At 41.9% G+C, this 19,452-nt stretch overlaps 1 protein-coding gene across 1 annotated transcript; it reads left to right on the plus strand.

Annotated features, from left to right (window-relative positions):
- Positions 1 to 705: 705 nt before the first annotated feature.
- Positions 706 to 18,766, plus strand: UQCC6 (ubiquinol-cytochrome c reductase complex assembly factor 6). Its single transcript, XM_082253367.1, has 3 exons — positions 706 to 746; positions 16,208 to 16,331; positions 18,616 to 18,766. Exons 2-3 carry the CDS (start codon positions 16,224 to 16,226, stop codon positions 18,706 to 18,708), a joined length of 201 nt encoding a protein of 66 aa, XP_082109493.1. The 5' UTR covers positions 706 to 746; positions 16,208 to 16,223; the 3' UTR covers positions 18,709 to 18,766.
- Positions 18,767 to 19,452: the final 686 nt, after the last annotated feature.

A 19,452-nucleotide genomic window follows, 5' to 3' on the forward strand; every position in this document is an offset into this window, starting at 1 on the left:
AATCTGGTGCAGCTCTACATAGAAACCAATCAGCTTCCAGGTTTTATTGGCAAATCCTAATTGAACAGGCTGAAGTTAGAAGCTGATTGGCTACCATGCACAGCTGCACTAGATTCATGTGTGTCAGAAGCAGAGCGGTGTTAACATTACATTTTGTTTTTGTTGCCCCTCATTTATAGTCCTCCTGGGGACACCACACTTACCAATGCATAGTGCTACCTTTACTCTCTGTAGTTTTTTGGATAACAACAGATTATTTTAAATGTAAAAAGTATTCCTAGCCCATTAAATGATGCACTAGGTTTATAAATGTATTATAATTATTGTAATGCCTTTATTATTTTTACACATGACTAACAATGAACAGGTCAGCTCAGGACAAACAGCGGCCCGTCCACTACAGGAAAGTTCACTTTGTGGAAGAGTCGACCGGAAGTACATTAAAATGTCTGCGCCTCCACAGAAACTCAGCTGCAGGTTTCTGCGGTTTCGCGTTCTATAGGAATGTATTTCTGTAGTATGAATTTGATGGTTAGCTTTCTCGGGTACCGTCATATATTTTTACACATATAAGATAAAGAGACCGCCTTCCAGCCTTTCTGCATGGTCTCCGAAGTAATGGCCGCCACTGTAGAATAGGAAGCGCGCTTGGAGACATAACTATGAAATAGTTTGTCCTCTTGCAGAAGAAGACTTCTGTCTGATGTCATCCCGTTGTACGTGCAGGACTTTGACATAGTGACAAGGTGAGCTTACGGGAGAGGGCAATGTTGGTTGTCTGCGGAGAGTTGGGGGTGTGCATGGAGGACATTAAAGTGGAAGCTTTTTTTTCTCTCGTTAGTATTTGTCTTCATGTAAATATGTACTGTGTACATTCAGCGGAAGTATATATTCATTTTCGGAACTTGCTAGAGTAATTGAGGCTGTAATAACCATCTCTGGTGTAACTAGACTACCTTCTACCCAGTTCTTGTGCCTAGTCCCACCTTGATGTTTTCCTCTGGCTGACCAGTTCGCTTGTTCCTGCCTTCTGCACATGCCCAGTAGAACTCCTCAAGCTTCTATGGACCCAGGAGACATCCTCTGCTTCCCACTGCCTGCACATGCTCAGTGGAGAACCATAGGCTTCTATGGACCCAGATCCTCTTCTCACTGCTTGCACATGGTCCTTAAAACCTGTGGGCACAGGAGACAGATCCTCTTTTGCCTGCACATGCTCAGTGGAGCACCAAAGGGTTCTGTGGGCACAAGAGACTGATCCCCCCCCCCCCCCCTGCTATCACATGCTCATTAAAATCAATAGGCTTCTATGTGCCCAGGAGACTTCCTCTTCCCACTGCCTGCACATGCTCAGTGGAGCACCATAGGCTTTTATTGATGCAAGAGACAGATCCTCTTCTTCCCACTGCCTGCACATGCTCATTAAAACCTATAGGGCACTATGGGTGCAGGAGACAGATCCTCTTCTTCCCACTGCTTGCACATGCTCATTAAAACCTATAGGGCACTATGGGTGCAGGAGACCGATCCTCTTCTTCCCACTGCCTGCACATGCTCATTAAAACCTATAGGGCACTATGGGTGCAGGAGACAGATCCTCTTCTTCCCACTGCCTGCACGTGCTCATTAAAACATATAGGCTTCTATGGGTGCAGGAGACAGATCCTCTTCTTCCCACTGCTTGCACATGCTCATTAAAACCTATAGGGCACTATGGGTGCAGGAGACAGATCCTCTTCTTCCCACTGCCTGCACATGCTCATTAAAACCTATAGGGCACTATGGGTGCAGGAGACAGATCCTCTTCTTCCCACTGCCTGCACATGCTCATTAAAACCTATAGGGCACTATGGGTGCAGGAGACAGATCCTCTTCTTCCCACTGCCTGCACATGCTCATTAAAACCTATAGGGCACTATGGGTGCAGGAGACAGATCCTCTTCTTCCCACTGCCTGCACGTGCTCATTAAAACATATAGGCTTCTATGGGTGCAGGAGACAGATCCTCTTCTTCCCACTGCTTGCACTTGCTCCTTAAAACCCGTGGGCGCAGGAGACTGATCCTCTTCTGCCTGCACATGCTCAGTGGAGCATCATAGGCTTCTGTGGGCAGAAGAGACTGATCTTTTTTTTGTTTTTTTTTCCCCTGCTGCTATCACATGCTCATTAAAATCAATAGGCTTCTATGGGTCCAGGAGACAGATCCTCTTCTTCCTGCACATGCTCAGTGGAGCACCATAGGCCTCTGTGGGAACAGGAGACTGATCTTTTTTCCCCTGCATCTAGTGGATGCCCATTAAATCCTATGGGCCCAGGAGATAGATCCTCTCCTTCCCACTGCTTGCAAATGCTCAGTGGAGCACCATAGGCTTATATGTGCCCAGGAGACAGATTCTCTTCTTCCCACTGCCTGCACATGCTCCTTAAAACCCTATAGGCTTCTATGGGCCCAGGAGACAGATCATCTTCTTCCCACTGCCTGCACATGCTCATTAAAAAATAAAGGTTTCTATAGGCCCAGGAGACCGATCCTCTTCTTCCTGCTGCCTGCACATGCTCAGTGGAGCACCATAGGCTTCTGTGGAAACAGGAGACTGATCTTTTTTCCCTGCTGCTAGTGGATGCCCATTAAATCATATAGGCTTCTATGGGCCCAGGAGATAGATCCTCTCCTTCCCACTGCTTGCACATGCTCATTGGAGCACCATAGGCTTCTATGTGCCCAGGAGACAGATCATCTTCTTCCCACTGAGTGCACATGCTCCTTAAACCCCTTTAGGCTTCTATGGGCCCAGGAGACAGATCCTCTTCTTCCTGCTGCCTGTACATGCTCAGTGGAGCACCATAGGCTTCTGTGGGCACGAGACTATTGCTGGCCATACACCTGCCGAAAAACCGTTCGAAAATCTGTCATTTGGTCCGTTTTTCCTCCAGTTAGTGGGCTTAAATAGAAAATGGTTTTCAACTTTTCAGAGCCGAAAAATCGAAGGAACAGTTTTGAAAATCTGCCGGCCGATTGATAAACGAATGATAAATTGAAAGTTTAATGTGTTTGTCGGCTGACCTGTTTGCACTAGGTATATGTGACAAAGTGAATTCATTTATGTCCATTGAACGATTTATCGTTCAAAATTCGGTCATTCCATGATGGCACGATCGTCTGCTCTCAGTGCCGATTTTTCGTTTTTCTAAAATGACTTTGCCTGATATTTCGGCTAGTGTATGGCCAGCATGAGTCTTTTTCTCCACTGCCACCTCATGCCCAGCAGACCGATCCTCTTCTTCCTGCTGCCTGTGCAAGCTCAGTGGAGCACCATAGGCTTCTGTGGGCATGGGAGACTGATTCTTTATTCCTGGTGCCTGTGCATGCCCGTTAAAATCGATAGGTTTCTATAAGCGCAGGAGACAGATCCTTTTCCCACTGCCTGCACATGCTCATTAACATTTATAGGCTTCTATGGGCCCAGGAGACAGATCGTCTTCTTTCCACAGTCTTCACATGCTCAATAGTATCCTATAGACTTCTATGGACATGGGAGACATATTCCCTTTTGTGGGCCCAAGAGATGTCTCCTATTCCAGCTACTGCCTGTGTGTGCGCCCAGTAGAACCCCAATCAGCCCGGGAGACCTATCCTTCTTTTCCACTGATTGCCCATGCCCAGGAAACCCAGAGGCTTATATAGGCCCATGAGACAGACTCTCTTCTTCCCTTTTTCTTGTGCATGCCCAGTAAAACCCATTGGCGTCAATGGGCCATGAGACAAATCCTCTTCTTCCTGTTTCCTGGCATTCCCAGTAGAACCCCATTGACTTCTATGGCCTCCAGAGGCAGATCTTTTCCTGCTGCCTGCATTTGTTCAGTAAAACCCATGGCTTCTATGGTTCTACACATAAACTCTATAGACTACTATGACTATGGACATAAACAAAGCTACTTCCCACTGCCTGTGCATGTTCATTAGAAACCAATAGAATTCTATAGGCCCGGGGGACTAATCTGTCTACCAGTACCATAGAAGTCTTGTAAATTCCTAGTGGAATTTGAAAATTAAGTCCTGCTAGATCACTTCAGGCTGTCTCCTTTTGCAAGTGTAGCTCTGTAAAACATTAAAAAATAAGTGCCTATACTGTTTGAAATCCAGTAATACACTGTCTCACCCTGCTCAGTTGTTCTTCTCTTTAAGGCACTGACGAATTTGTAGAGTCTGATTTTGACAGTCTAAAAGTGAATTAAACCCTCTTATCCTTTACAGCCAAGTAAGCTTCTTCTGTTTGATCTGCAACTGCCATGGTGCTACACATGTGATCAGTTATGACAGAAGCCATTTGATGGTTTGACAGTTTGGTTGAGGAAACAAGCAAATGTGACAGTTAGCAAGAAGAGCATTCCAGGAATGTAACTTTTTTAACTGTTAAATCGATGGGTTTAGTTCCGCTTTATAGTTTACTGCTTGGGCCCTAAGCTTCAGTAAAAAAAAAAAAAAAAAGAAACCAAAGCAATGCTGGAGACCTGCTTCAGACCCTCAGAAAGGGGCATTCCACCCACCAAGAGCCTAATTTCACCCACAGGAAGGGGGTACTATTTAACCCACAAAAAGGGGTGCAATACTACCCTCAGGGAGGGGTCTAATTCCACCCACAGAAACTTGACACTATTCCACCAGCAGTGGACACACAAAAATGTGGCATTATACATCATGAGTACACAAGTAATATATATTATTTTTTTTTTTTTTATCAAAAAGGCATGAAGTGCTGTGCAAATTAAATGCAAACATTGGCTGAAATGTATCATCCAGATCTTTAAAAAAATATATATATATTTATTTATTTTTTTAAAAGTAAACATTGTTTACAAAAGTGCAACAATAGAGCATGTCAACCATGAGGCCCCGTTCACACTGGGGCGACGCTACTTCCCGGGGCGACCTCTTAGGTCGCGGCGCGCTGCTCTCACCGCGACCTCGGAGCGGCCGGCACAGACTTCATAACATTGAAGTCTATGCAGGTCGCTCCGGGTCGCCCAAAAGAAGCTCCGGACTTGTTTCGCTCCTATTAGAACGGGTCCATAGCTTCTCTATGGAAGGCGATCTATCAGGCGACCAGGTCGCCTGACAGGTCGCCCCAGTGTGAACAGGGGCTGATCATTACTCCAGCTAGAAGTGACCTCTTGAAGTGGCCACTGTAATGCTTTTGGTTATATACACCATTACAACATGTTAAACTTGGATAGAAACATGAAAAATAAAAAGGTTTTACAAAAAAAAAGTCAAGTTTTCTTTAGTATCCACAATATAAACATAGGCAGCATCACATAACTGGGCCAAAAGAGAACAATCTAATAAAGAGCACTTTCAACAGTTCTAGTAGGCCATGCATTTACAAAAAAAAAAAAAAATTTATGAATGTATGGCATGATGGATTTAGTAAATGAGTGCAACACAGCTTAATAGCTATTTACAGGCAACAGATCCCCATGAAAAAGACACCGCTTGGATTACCAAGCATCAGGAGACATACATTTTGAGAGGGTAGTTCAAATTTCAATACCTCTAACTACAGATTACTGTAAAAAATGTTAGATTAAAAAATAGTTTTTTTGCAAAAGGAAAATAAATTACTGAATGGGAAAATCTGGTAGTTACAGAACAATCGAAAAAATATCGCATTTGTTATTTAAGTGAATTGAAATTTCACAACTGATTTACTGCATGGGTTATTTTACCGCATTTCGTTTTTCAGTTATTTAACGCTTAGTAAATTTGCCTCATTATTTATTTGTTATCAATTATGGGTAAAGTTCCATGTTGTTTTTTCCTTCCAGGCAAATGACAAATGTTTGGCAATGAGGGCACTATTTAGGGGAAGTTCAGAATTTCTGGTTATGTGGAGTTGATTTTAAAATTTGATATTGAGTTGACCATATCAATTAAATTCTTGCACGAGTATAGGGAAGGATGTTTGGTATCGCTTATATACAAAGCGGACAATTTATAGTTTGTCCTATGCATTTCTCTCCCCCCCCCCCCCCCCCGGACAAAACCCACCTGGTCAGGATGGATGTAAAAGGGTGCAAGCAATTTGAGACTTAAAGTGGTTCTAAAGGCAGAAGGTGTTTTATCTTAATGTATCCTATGTGTTAAGGCAAAAAGCCTTCTGCATGCAGCTTCCTCCCCAGCCCCCCTACCTGAGCCTGATCTAGAGCCAGCGATCTGCATGAGAGCAGCAACTCTCTCTCTCTCCTCATTGGACAGAGATATGCAAATTAGAAGTGTAGACGTCTGTTCCTGTACACTGTCTGTCTGTCTACCAATTTTTGAGGAATAAAGAACATTATTGTTTTCATCTATCCTGAGTGCGGTCTTACACTTCTAATTTGCATATTCCTGGATGGCGGATCTGACCAGCACCGGGTTTGACTATTGCACCTGAGCGGCTTTCCCTCTTTCCAGTATCATTGGACAGAGAGGCAGCAGTGGGAGCCAATGACTCCTGCTGCTGACAATCACAGACAGTGAAGAGAAAGTGGGGATGAGCCACACTCTGTGGGTCAATGGGCACACGAGTGCCCCAAAGCATGTGGCTTTTTTTTGCATAGTTGAGTCGTTTAGCCTTCTTTCCACATCCTATAAATCAGAACGTAGGAACTGGAGTGCATAAAATTGGCAGCAGGTGCTCTGGACTGCTTCAAAATATTTGGCTGTAGCTGGCGGTAGTTTGTTCGCCAAAGGGCTGGAGAGCTGTACAATAATTAGTGTCTACAGGCAACAGTGAAGCATGGCGGAGGTTCCTTGTAAGTGTGGGGCTGCATTTCTGCAAATGGAGTTGGAGGATAAATGCTGTCCTCAATGCTAAGAAATACAGGCAGATACGTTTCCTCATAGAAACACACTGAAAACATAGCTTGTGCACTAGCTGCCAACCATTCCTCTGCAGCATCCCCAGTTGCATTGGGGACACAGACAGGAGGGAGGGACGGAGAACAGGATCAACCAGGTTTTTTGCAGAATACAGAAAAGAGATCTCATAATTATTGAGTTAATATGAACAGCGTGTAATACAGCATATACTGATAGTTTTTATGGATGTGGGTCTAGTGATGCTTTAAGTATTTCAGCTGTGTTTCAGTTAGAAAGCAATGAAGAGGAAGGAAATGGCTAGGCTTATAGGAAGGACCTAGGTGTTTTTAGGCTGCATTTGTCAATGTAGTGGTTTTTCGTGTCGGGGGACTGAATTATTTTTTTGTGCTGTTATCAGGGGTTATGGAGAGAGTTGTCTTTTAGAGGTCCTTTAAGTTCAGATTAGGAGAAGAGTCCTTGCTACATGGAAAATAAGCAGGAATAAACCTCCAGGGTGCATTTTTACTTCTCTGTGTGTAATGAAAACTAGATGTACAATTTAATTAGTGTGATGGGTTTGATATGCTGTGGTAAATAAATAAAAGAAATGTTCATTTTTCTTTGTGCTCTGATTCTGCTTAAAGGTTTGTAACTTTCCTAACTGAAATAAAAGGGTTAACATGATTGCATTAATTGTATTGCAAAAGCATGATGCAACAGAACTGCCGGCTGTGGCTTGGGGAATTAGAGGTGGATGCTGGAGAAGAAAGGCAATATTTGCTCAATCATTGGCTGATTACTATTTTTTTTTTCTTGCAAACTGTTTGCAATATCATTTCTATTTTTAAATTTTCTATAATATATACCCTTTTGTATTTTCTATGCTTTTATTCGCTATGCCAAACCGAAACCGTTTGCTCTCAGAGACTGCTGTCTGAATTTGAACAATGACTAGGACACGTTGACTAGTAATGTTGCTTGATGTGATTGGAAGGACACATTATAATGTTAGGCTTGGTGTGTTTATTTGGTTTCTGTATTTACCATGTGGTGTGTTTCTGTGATATAGGGCTTATGTACACGGAGTTCCTGTGTTTGCTGGGTAGCATTAGTAGCTTAAAGCGGTATTAAACCCAAAAACAAAAATGAGTAAAGGGGAGCGCCAGGCTCCCCCCAAAAATTAAGTCAGCAGCTACAAATACTGTAGCTGCTGTCTTTTAATATTAGGACACTTACCTGTCCAGGGATCCAGCAATGTCCTCACCCAAACCGATTCTTCAATTGGCTTTGGGTGTAGGTGCCGGCATAGCAAGTTAGGGAAACCGGAAGTAAAGCCGGTTTCCTACTGCGCATAGATGAGCCGCGTTGCGCCTTTTGAATGATCCTGCAGTCTTCTGGGACCTGTGATGTGCCCAAGAAGACTGGGGTGAAGGCAAACTGTCACAATCGGGTACCTGCTCCTCCCCCCCCCCCCCCACCCCCATAAAAAAAGTGCCAGAGGTGGCAGTGGAGGGGTGGGGTGGGGGAGAGGGTGCAAACAAGCAAAACTTCCACATTTGGGTGTAGCTGAGCTCTATATAGCTCACTAATTATTAGTTGTGGTTGCTGCATTAATTTTCTTTTTTTTAGGCTTTTTCCCTTTATTTTCACCTGGTGGTTAAGGCTCGGTTCACACTATTGCGATGCGGGAAGGCTGCGAATTCGCAGCCTGTTCCCGCATCGCACACGCACCCCCGGCAGTTCACACTGCCATATGCGATCCGCTGGGGGTGTCAATGTAATCTTAACGACACCCCCAGTTTGATCGCATATCGCAGTGCGATCGTGCAGTTCACACAGGATCGGATCGCACAAGTGTGAACCGCTGTGCGATCCGATCCTGATGCGGCAGCAAAAATGCCTCCTGTGCGTCTTTGCTGCGGGTGCGGTGCGAATTTAGCCATACAAACTGTATGGAGTGCCTTGGCAAAATGCCTAAAAGATGGTCAAATTGTATATAAGTCAGCGGGTGGATTACGCCTGCCTTTTGGATATAACAAGCTACAGGTTTTCATCGTGCACCATTACAAACTTCTGGCCACTGGCAGAATCCTAACAACTAATGACGTCATCGGTTGATAAGGAGGACGTCAGGCTCCCATGCAGCATCCTTGTTTGGCCCTCCCTTGCCCCTCTCCATCAGCATTGGGGTCACATTAGCGGAATGAGGGAGAAAAACATTGCAATACTAGTCAGTACTAGTGTTTAAAGGTGTGTTTGCTTTGAAATACTAAATCACCTCTAATGCTATAATGTAGCTGAGTTATGTAAAACTATTAGTTTACTTTTTTACATTTAAGGCCCCTTTCACACTGAAGAAAATGGCCTCTGCCCCACCTATTACTGGCCTTCATAGCAAAGAACACATGGAAGGGCAACGCACATGAAACAAACAAAGATAAAATTCCCAGTTCAATTTGCCAACCAGTCTGCTTACCAACCAAATTGGCCTGTCTAACAGTTTGCGTCAATACAGGGGTTTAGTTAGCACACATTTGCAAACGCATGAGAGATTGAGAAGAATTGTAAAGGGTGCCTTGGCTGACTAGGGTTGAGAAACATTACTCTAACGCTACCCTCTCCCCAGAGTGACATTGGCTCCCGTTCTGTCACTCTCCTGCATGATCGCTGATTGGCTCCCGCTGTGTCTAATCACAGCGGGATCGGCGCTCTGGTTGCGCACGTGCACCGCTGAGAACCCTTACACAAAAGATTTCACACAGCCGGGCCCCCCTGCTACAGTATATATGCGGTGGGTGGTCTGGAAGTGGTTAAAGTGAATAACTCAACACCAAGTTCGCTATATGGACCCCTATATGTATTTGTACATGTTGATCATATCCCCCCTTAATCTCCTCTTCTCAAGAGAGAATAAATTCAGTTCTTCTAATCTTTCCTCATAGCTGAGCTCCTCCATGCTTCTTATCAGTTTGGTTCCTCTTCTCTGCACTTTCGCCAGTCACCTGATATCCTTTTTAAGAACTGATGCCCAAAACTGAACTGCATATTCAAGATGAGGTCTTACTAATGATTTATACAGAGGCAAAATGCTCACTCTTTCTCTCTCATCTCTCGAATTTGCTTGCTTTGGTAACCACAGCTTGGCATTGCATGCTATTATTAAACTTCTGATCTACCAGAACACTCAGATCTTTCTCCACTATATATTCCCCCAGTTGTACTCCCCCCTAGTAAGTATGATGCATGCATGCTTTTAGCCTCCAAGTGCATAACTTTACATTTATTAATATTAAACCTCATTTGCCACATAGTTGACCAATAAAACATTGAGGTCAGATTGTAAGTTGGAGACATCCTGTAAGGAAGTTTTTCCACTGCAAAGCTTGGTGTCATCTGCAAAGACTGAAATTGTACTCTTAATCCCAGGCCCTATATCATTTATAAAGATATTAAAAAGTAAGAGTCCCAACACTGAACCTTGGGGTACACCACTGATAACCTTAGATCATTCAGAGTGAGAATCATTAACCACTACTCTCTGAATTCTGTCTTTTAGCAAGTTTTCTATCCATTTCCAAGTCTGTAGGCTTTACCTTACACATTAGCCGTGTGTGGGGAACTGTGTCAAACTCTTTTGCAAAATCCAAGTATACTACATCCACAGCCACCTCCTCATAAAAAGAAATCGGGTTTGTTTGACAACTTCTGTCCTTCATGAATCCATGCTGTCTGTTGATTAAAATATTTTTTTCCAGCAAGAATTTATCTATGTGGTCTTTTAATGAACTCTCCAGTATCTTCCCGACTATAGAAGTTAAACTAACAGGTCTATAGTTATTTGGCAAAGACTTTGATTCCTTTTGAAATATAGGCACCACGCTGGCCCTACGCCAATCCAGTGGTACTATTCCAGTCCTTAAGTCCCTAAAAATGAGAAACCAAGGCTTTAAAATAACAGAGCTCAATTCTTTGCCTTCTTTGTCCCCAGTCACCCACTCCAGATTATTTTGTAAAAGGCCTACATGTTCAGACCCGACCTTTTTACTATTAATATATTTGAAGAATTGTTTGGGGGTTTGTCCTTTTATCTTTTGCAATCCGTCTTTCATTTTGAATTTTTGCATCCTTGATTTCCTTTTTAAATATTCTTTTATATTCTTTATAACAATTTAAACAAAGATAGTGTTCCCTCCTTTTTTACATTTTTTTTTTTTTTTTTTTTTTTAAAAGCACTTTTCATATTATTTATAGGTTTTTTAACTTTGGCCGTGAGACACATAGGTTTTATTTTTTAGTCTTTTAAACGTATTGCTCATGGGAATATACAGTTTCATTTGCAGTGAATTCAGTTATTTTTGAAGAACTCCCATTTCTTGTGTTCATCGATGCCAATATTTCATCCCAGTCTAATGCCTCGTACACACACATCAATAGTTGGCCGTGAATTTTCGGCCAACGTCCGATCGGCCGATTGTCGGCTTGTTAGTATGATGCTTCCGACAACCGACTCCGACTTTTCGGCCGAACAAAATCTGGTGTGCATGCTGTAAAATTTTTCGGTCAGCCGATAATCGTTGTGTGTGTACGAGGCATTAGTCTTGGAGAGCAGCCCTCATCCTTGGAAAATTTGCTCTCTAAAGTTGTGTTTTTTTTTTTTTTTTTTATAGTTCCTGTATGAGTTTGTTGCTTACAGCCAACATTAAATTAAATCATATTATGGTCACTGCTACCCAGATGTTATTTTATATGAATATTGGTAATAAGCTCTGCATGGTTTGAGATTGCCAGGTCCAACAGAGCATCATTTCTAGTTGGGGGCCCCAATAAACTGCACTATAAAATTGTCTTGTAATAGATTTATAAATGTTTGCCCTTTAACTGTTCCAGCAGTGCCATTACTCCATTCAATGTCTGGGCAGTTTAAATCCCCTATTAGTATCACTGTCCCAGCCCTTTCTATCTGCCAGGAGCCTCCACCTCTTCATTAATTCTGGGATGTCTATAACAAACTCCAATGATAATCTTTGTATTACGCACACCCATGTACATTTCCACCCATACTGCTTCAGACTCATCACTCTCTCCATCAACTAGGTCCTCTTTCACACTCACTTTGAGATCACTTCTCACATAGAGACAGACACCACCACCCCACCGTTTTACCCTGTATTTCTGAAAGAGAGCATAGTCAGGAATATTAACCGGTTGCCGACCGCCGCACGACTATATACTGCGGCGTACAGCCCCGGCCAGGCAGAGTGACGTAGGGGTACGTCACTCGCCTGTCACTGACTTGTGAGCCAATTGCGGGCGGGTGCGCGCCCTCCCCGGTTTGTTCACTGACAACTCAGTGCGTGTGACAGGCGGACCCGATCGTCCGCCGGTCACTCACGATCGCTCCGGTGAAGGGAGAAAGGCGGACGGCTTATGTAAACAAGCCGCCTGTCATTCTTCCTGGTGTAAAAATGAAGATCAGACGGTTCTACTATGTAGAACCGTTGATCTCTGTTTTTTCACCAATAGCCATGTCCCTTTACAGTTAGAAACACACCCCTAGGACACACTTAACCCCTCCCTCTCCAATACAGTTAACCCCTTCCCTGCCAGTGTCATTTTTGCAGTAACAGTGCATATGTATAGCACTGATTACTGCAGTAATGTCACTGGTAACAACAAAAAAGGGTCAAAAATGTCAGTCAAGGGTCCGATCTGTCCGCCGCAATGTCGCAGTACTAGGGATGTAACGATATCAAAGATATCGCGATATCGTATCGTCGTGGTCGTCTCGATATCGTCGTGGTCGTGTCTCGATATCGTCGTGGTTGGGTTACAATATTAAAAGGACAGGTGTCCGTCAAAAAGCAAGAGGAATAAACACAGTCCCGCGGAACAAATCATTGTTAACTACATAGACCAGAGTTTAAGGATTTTTTTTACTGTTTTTTTTTTTCTTGCAATGTAGATATTTTGATCTTTCTGATGAAAAACGTGAACATAAGCTAAATGATAGGTCAGTGTTTTTTTTTTTTTTTTTAAAGGCTTTTTGACTGACTATTTTATTTAAGTTTAAGTTATGTTCCTAAATACCAGTTTTAAAAGGCTGCCTTTATTTGCCTTGCACATTTAGACCCGGTTCACACTTCTGCGTGTGCCGGGTTCGCATGTCATGTCGGAGCGCACTGCTCCGACATGACATGCGATCAGCTGTGCGGTGCGAGTTTAGCCATACAGTTTGTATGGCTAAATTCGCACCGCACCCGCAGCAAAGACGCACAGGAGGCATTTTTGCTGCCGCATCAGGATCGGATCGCACAGCGGTTCACACTTGTGCGATCCGATCCTGTGCGAACTGCACGATCGCACTGCGATATGCGATCAAACTGGGGGTGTCGTTAAGATTACATTGACACCCCCAGCGGATCGCATATGGCAGTGTGAACTGCCGGGGGTGCGTGTGCGATGCGGGAACAGGCTGCAAATTCGCAGCCTTCCCGCATCGCAATAGTGTGAACCGAGCCTGAAACCTGACTTAACTTGATCTTTGTTTGCACTTAAAGGGAATTGCCTATTGTTTGTTTATAATTGTTCTAGCTGCTTCTTAACTTGAACATTGCACAGAAGAATCAGTTATGCAACCAAATATTACTATACAGAATATCGATGTTCCTGACTACAACTTGCACTTTAAAAGCACTATGTGATCAGTGTTTTATGTTGTCATGGATCCATAAATACAACAATAAATTGCCTGTTGACTGGCAAAAGCAGAATAAATGTCGGTATTTTTTCGCTATTATCATCACAAACACTATCGTGAGCTATTTAACAATACCATTAGCTTTTCCACAATATCGCAATAAATATCGTACCGTGAGGTCAATATCGAAATTGTATCGTACCGTGAGATTTTGATATCGTTACATCCCTACGCAGTACCGCAAAAAAATCGCAGATCGCCGCCATTAGCCGTTAAAAAAAAAACACCAAAAATGACAAAAACCTTTCCCTTTGTTAGTAAACGAGATAACTTTTGCGCAAACCAATCAAAATACGCTTTTTGCGTTTTTTTTTTTTTTTTTTTTTTTTTTACCAAACATATGTAGCATAAAACAAATTGGCCGAAAATGTTAAAAAATTTTGATTTTTACATTTTTTTGGGGGGGAATTTTCATATAACAAAATGTGAAAAATATTGTTATTTTTGCAAAATTGACGCTCTTTTTTTGTTTATAGCGCATGATCAAAAAATCGCACAGGTGATCAAATACCACCAAAAGAAAGCTCTGTTTGTGGGAAAAAAAGGACGTCAAATTCGTTTAGGTACAGCGTCGCACGACCGCGCAATTGTCCATTAAAGTCACGCAGTAATCCCAAAATCCCAAAAAAAACCCTGGTCTTTTAGCAGCCAAATCCTCCGGGGCTTAAGTGGTTAATAGCCCAGTCATGTGAAGAATGAAGCCAAGATTCAGCGATACCAATTAAATCATAGTTCTTCTTGTGCACCAGAGCTTCCAACTCACCTATTTTGCTTGGCAGACTTCTGGTATTGGTGAACAAACACTTTAATTCATTGTCACATTTTGCACACCTATTTCGCATATTTTTTTATTTTAGTACAAATTAGAGCTGCAGGATTCTGGATAAAATGAGAATCACAATTTTCTTGCTTAGAATAAAGATCACGATTCTCGGCATAACATCATCTTTTACATTATACAAAAAATTGGGCTAACTTTACTGTTTAGTTATTTTTTTTAAATTCATTTTGGCTTTTTTTTCCCAAAAAACTGCGTTTGAAAGACTTCTGCGCAAATACAGTGTGACATAAAAGATTGCAGCGATCACCATTTTATTCTGTAGGGTCTCTGCTAAAAAAATAAATAAATATGTATAATGTTTGGGGGTTCTAGGAAATTTTCTAGCAAAAAATACTGATTTTAACTTGTAAGCAACAAGCGGCAGAAAAAGGCTTAGTCTCTAAGAGATTAAACTGCGCTCACTTACAGACAGAAGTTCATTCCTTTGATCTAAGGCTACGTTCACATCTTGGCGTTGCTATTACAGGCATTTTTGCAGGCGTTTTACAGGCGTTTTTTGTGCAGGCGTTTTTAGATTGAATAGAGACCAATGGAAAACGCCTGTAATCTGCCCAAAAAGAAGCTCATGTACTTTTTTGAGCGTTTTGCTCACGGCATCAAAACGCTCAGATGTGAACAGGGGCCATTGAAATGAATAGGATTTGTCTTGTTGGGCGTTTTGAGAGCTGATCCTAGAGCAGAAAAACTCCTAGATGTGAACGGAGCCTTAAAGAGCGAAATGATACATTGTAAAACATTGTGTTTATAGTTCTCTAGCAGCCTTGAAAATGTTCATAAACATTTGCCAGAGGCTCTTTTTTTTTTTTTTTTTGACAGCTGTGAGTGAGCAGAGAACAGCTCTGTAAGGGGGGGGAGGGGCCGGCAGTGCTGGCGGGGACCCAAAAAAAGGAGGATCGGGGCTGCTCTGTGCAAAACCACTGCACAGAGCAGGTAAGTATGACATGTTTGTTATTTAAAAAAAAAAAAAAGCCTTTACAATCACTTAAGGTAATCTAGGCCAGTAATGGCAAACCTTGGCATCCAAGATGTTTTAGAACTATATTTCCAATGATGCTCATGCACTCTGCAGTGTAGTTAAGCATCATGGAAAATATGCCATATGCGATACGCTGGGGGTGTCAATGTAATCTTAACGACACCCCCAGTTTGATCGCATATCGCAGTGCGATCTTGCAGTTTGCACAAGTGTGAACCGCTGTGCGATCCGATCCTGATGCGGCTGCCAAAAAGGGTCCTGTGCTTGTTTGCTGCGGGTGCGATGCGAATTTAGCCATACAAAGTGTATGGCTAAACTCGCACCGCACAGCCGATCGCATGTAATGAAGGAGCAGTGCGCTCCGACATTACATGCGAATGCCGCAGCCGCAGTAATGTGAACCGAGGCTCATACTTGTAAAGGGTGCTGTAAAAAAAAAAAGCGGTTGAGAAATGCTGGATGGACTAACCCTACGGCTCCTCCAGAGGTTGATAGGGGTTCCTTGAACTATTTCTGTGTCTTAGATATCTAGTCACTGATCTTTTTAGCTGTTTATAAGAGGAGGATTCTTCTCACTCACTGACCAATACACGAATGTGAGCTGTAGATATTGTAATTATTAGCAGGGTTTGGCTTTGGCTGGAAAGCTATTTAAGGGTTCCTCCATTAAGGAAAAAAAAAAGATTAGAAAAGCTGGTATAAGCATACCAACAGGATCAGAAAAGAAATGCTGTCATAAATAATAAATATGATTAAAACATTTTTTCCACTCTTTCTCTTGTCTGTTTCTAGGGAGCTCTTCACCACAATGCCTGCAGGAGTCACTTGGCCTCAATACTTGAAGATGCTCAGTGCCAGCCTTCTTTCCATGTTTGCAGGTGCAGAGCTCGTACACAGATACTACAGACCTGATCTTGTATGTATGGCTAATGCCTCTCAATACTTAAAATAATTTAGTTCATTGTAAAGGATTTCAAGGGAATTGCATCATTCTTGCAAGTGCATGTTATAAGTGCATATTATGCAATAGCAGTTTATGACCTAAGATAAGTGTGTGTTTCTGTGGCATGGTTCCTTATTTTTTTATCTACACCTGCAGAGAGTTTTTTTTTTTCAGAGTACATATTTTTTAGAGACTGTTTTGCATGAACAACTGCAGCATATTTTCGCATTCTTTAGAAACACCGGTTTCTCTGCTGAGTTCTATTAGGCTGGGGGGAAAGCTCTCAAGCCTAAAAAAAAACTCAGTTTCCTAAAACAGTTGATATAAAGATGTTTAATTTATGTATAACTTATTATTCATTGGGGGTTGTCTGGACTGAATGATTAACCCCTTCACGCCTAAGGGTAAAACAAATCTAAATGCCTAAGCCCAATTTCGACATGTGTTATTAAAACCATACATATCATCACAAGTACTATGTGTATCCAGGTGGATTATACCTTGTTTTTTTTTTCTCAGGACAAACTGGGCTTTCATTTGGTGGTAAATAGTAATGGACATCTCCTGATTTCTTTTTTTTTTTCTTTTAACCACTTGCCGAACGGCCGCACAAATATTTACTGCGGCAGTCAGCCCCTACTGGGCAAAGCAACGTAGTACTACGTCGCTCGCCCACGAGCCTCTAGGGGGCAAGCGCGCGCCGCCGGGGGCGTGCTCCCGCCCGGTCACTAACATCCCCGCGCGAGTGACCGGAGGCTCCGATGTCCACCGGCCACTCGCGATCTCCCGCTAGAGAGGGAGAAAGGCAGGCGGCTAATGTAAACCAAGCCGCCTGTCATTCTCCCTGGTGTAACTGCAGAGATCATACGATCCTGCTATGTAGGATCGTATGTCTCTGTGGTTAAATCACAAGCCACGCCCCCCACAGTTACAATCACGCCCCTAGGGATACATTTAACCCACTGATCACCAATAAACTTAACCCCTTCCGTGCCAGTGTCATTTTTACAGTAACAGTGCATATTTATAGCACTGATTACTGTAGTAATGTCACTGGCACCCCCAAAAGTGTCAAAAATGTGAGTCAAGGGTCCGATCTGTACGCCGCAATGTCGTAGTCCCGCAAAAAAAAAATCGCAGATCGCCGCCATTACTAGTTAAAAAAAAACAATAAAAATGAAAAAATTCAAAATTGTCGCTATTTTTTTGTTTATAGTGCAAAAATCGCACAGGTGATCGAATACCACCAAAAGATAGCTCTGTTTGTGGGAAAAAAAGGACATCAATTTCATTTGGGTACAGCGTCGCACGACCGCGCAATTGTCCGTTAGCAGCAGCCAAATCCTCTGGGGCTTAAGTGGTTAAAGGAAAACTGGCCCAAAATAGTAAAACAAAACTTTTTTTTTTATGCTATGTAACTGTATACTTCTTGCTACCACTATAACCTACCAACAAAGAACAGCCCAAAATATTTTCTCCTGACGATTGCAGCAATACCACATATGTGTATGTTTGTTGTTGTTTGTACATGTAGAACAGCCCAGAATCGATAGTGACGTTATGCTTTTTTTTTAAATCCTACCTAAAAGACACTGACATTAACTGATACTAATTAAAAGAAAAAAATATATATCTTTTCCAAAAAATACTGACCCTGACAGAAACAATAACCCTGGCACTGACTTAGATCAAACCTTGATTTTTGTAAATGTATTTTTTAATATCTCTGCAAAGACAGAGAATGATACAACGGATCTCCCTCGTCCATTCACAGAGACAGAAAACACAGGGGCGGGCTTCACAGTGACTGATCAATGTGATAGCCAGTCAGAGGCTATAACAGCAATCAGGTGACCCCTGTAATATAATGACTGTGTTCAACCAGCAGGGACTGTGTTGATGGGGAAATTGAGCGATTTTGCTTTCCTGGAACCTGTGGTGGAAGAAAAGAAAATCGCTCCATCAATGGCCTGCCTTAGCTTGGTGAATGAGGAGAAGCTGTGTTCACTTAAATCATCCAATCATGTGAAAGCAAAAATCCTTTATATATATATATATATATATATATATATATATATATATATATATAATTTTTTTTTTATTTCTCACATGACTAAATATTTAAAGTGATTACAGCTTTGTCTTATTCCCCACTGGGATTTGGTCACCTAGCTAGCAAGCATTTTAGTTTCAGATTCTCAGAATAAATACTGGTTCTTTCCCTGTGACTGTAACCAAACCTCAATTTGTATTTCAGAGTGTGCCTGAAATTCCACCCAAACCAGGAGAGCTGAAGACAGAACTTCTTGGAATAACACAAAGCAAAGAAAAGAAACAGGAATCAAGCTAAATGTTATTTAAATGATTGTTTTTATAAAAGCAAAAATGCTTAATTTTTTATACATTGTTTACTTTAAGTGAACGTGATACTCAATCGTTTGTTTCTTTTTCACAAACAGACTAGAATTTACAATCTACATGAACTATAAGCTTTGTATTTTCTTTTGTGAATGGGTACCCATAAATAAAACCATGCAAATGATGCATTATATTTCTGTACATATATACTGATCTTTATTTTTAACTTCTTAACACTTTTGGGTGTTAAAGGGGGACTCCATTTTCGTGAAAAATATTTCAAATAAAAACAATTTAAATAGCATATACAATTGTTACACAAGCCATATTATAATTTATTGGTATTGAAAATTACCTTTCCTTTTCAATCTGCAGCCACTGTAATTTTCTGTAAAATTCAATACAGTAAGGCAACATGGAGGAGTTCTGTAAATAGTTTGAAAACAACTTCCCTAGAAATATTTTTAGCTGCTTGTGTGATTTGCTCACTGATTTTACCAGAAGTATGCACCTAAGATACAAGTCAAATTTTAGGCATCCTCTGCAACAGGATTTATATTTTTGGTGGGATGCTCACTAAGGGTGAATTACTTCAGAAGGGATGTAGGCACCGCAGCTTTCCTCAGAACACTGCAAGCGTATCAACTGATTAAAGCAAACCGCTATTCCAAGAACATAGTTAAACAATGCAGCTTTCCTTAGAACAGAAGCAGGTAGGACTCTGCTACAAAACATG

This window comes from Pelophylax lessonae, assembly GCF_965119305.1.
Source record: "Pelophylax lessonae genome assembly, chromosome: 4".
NCBI classification, from domain to species: domain Eukaryota; kingdom Metazoa; phylum Chordata; class Amphibia; order Anura; family Ranidae; genus Pelophylax; species Pelophylax lessonae.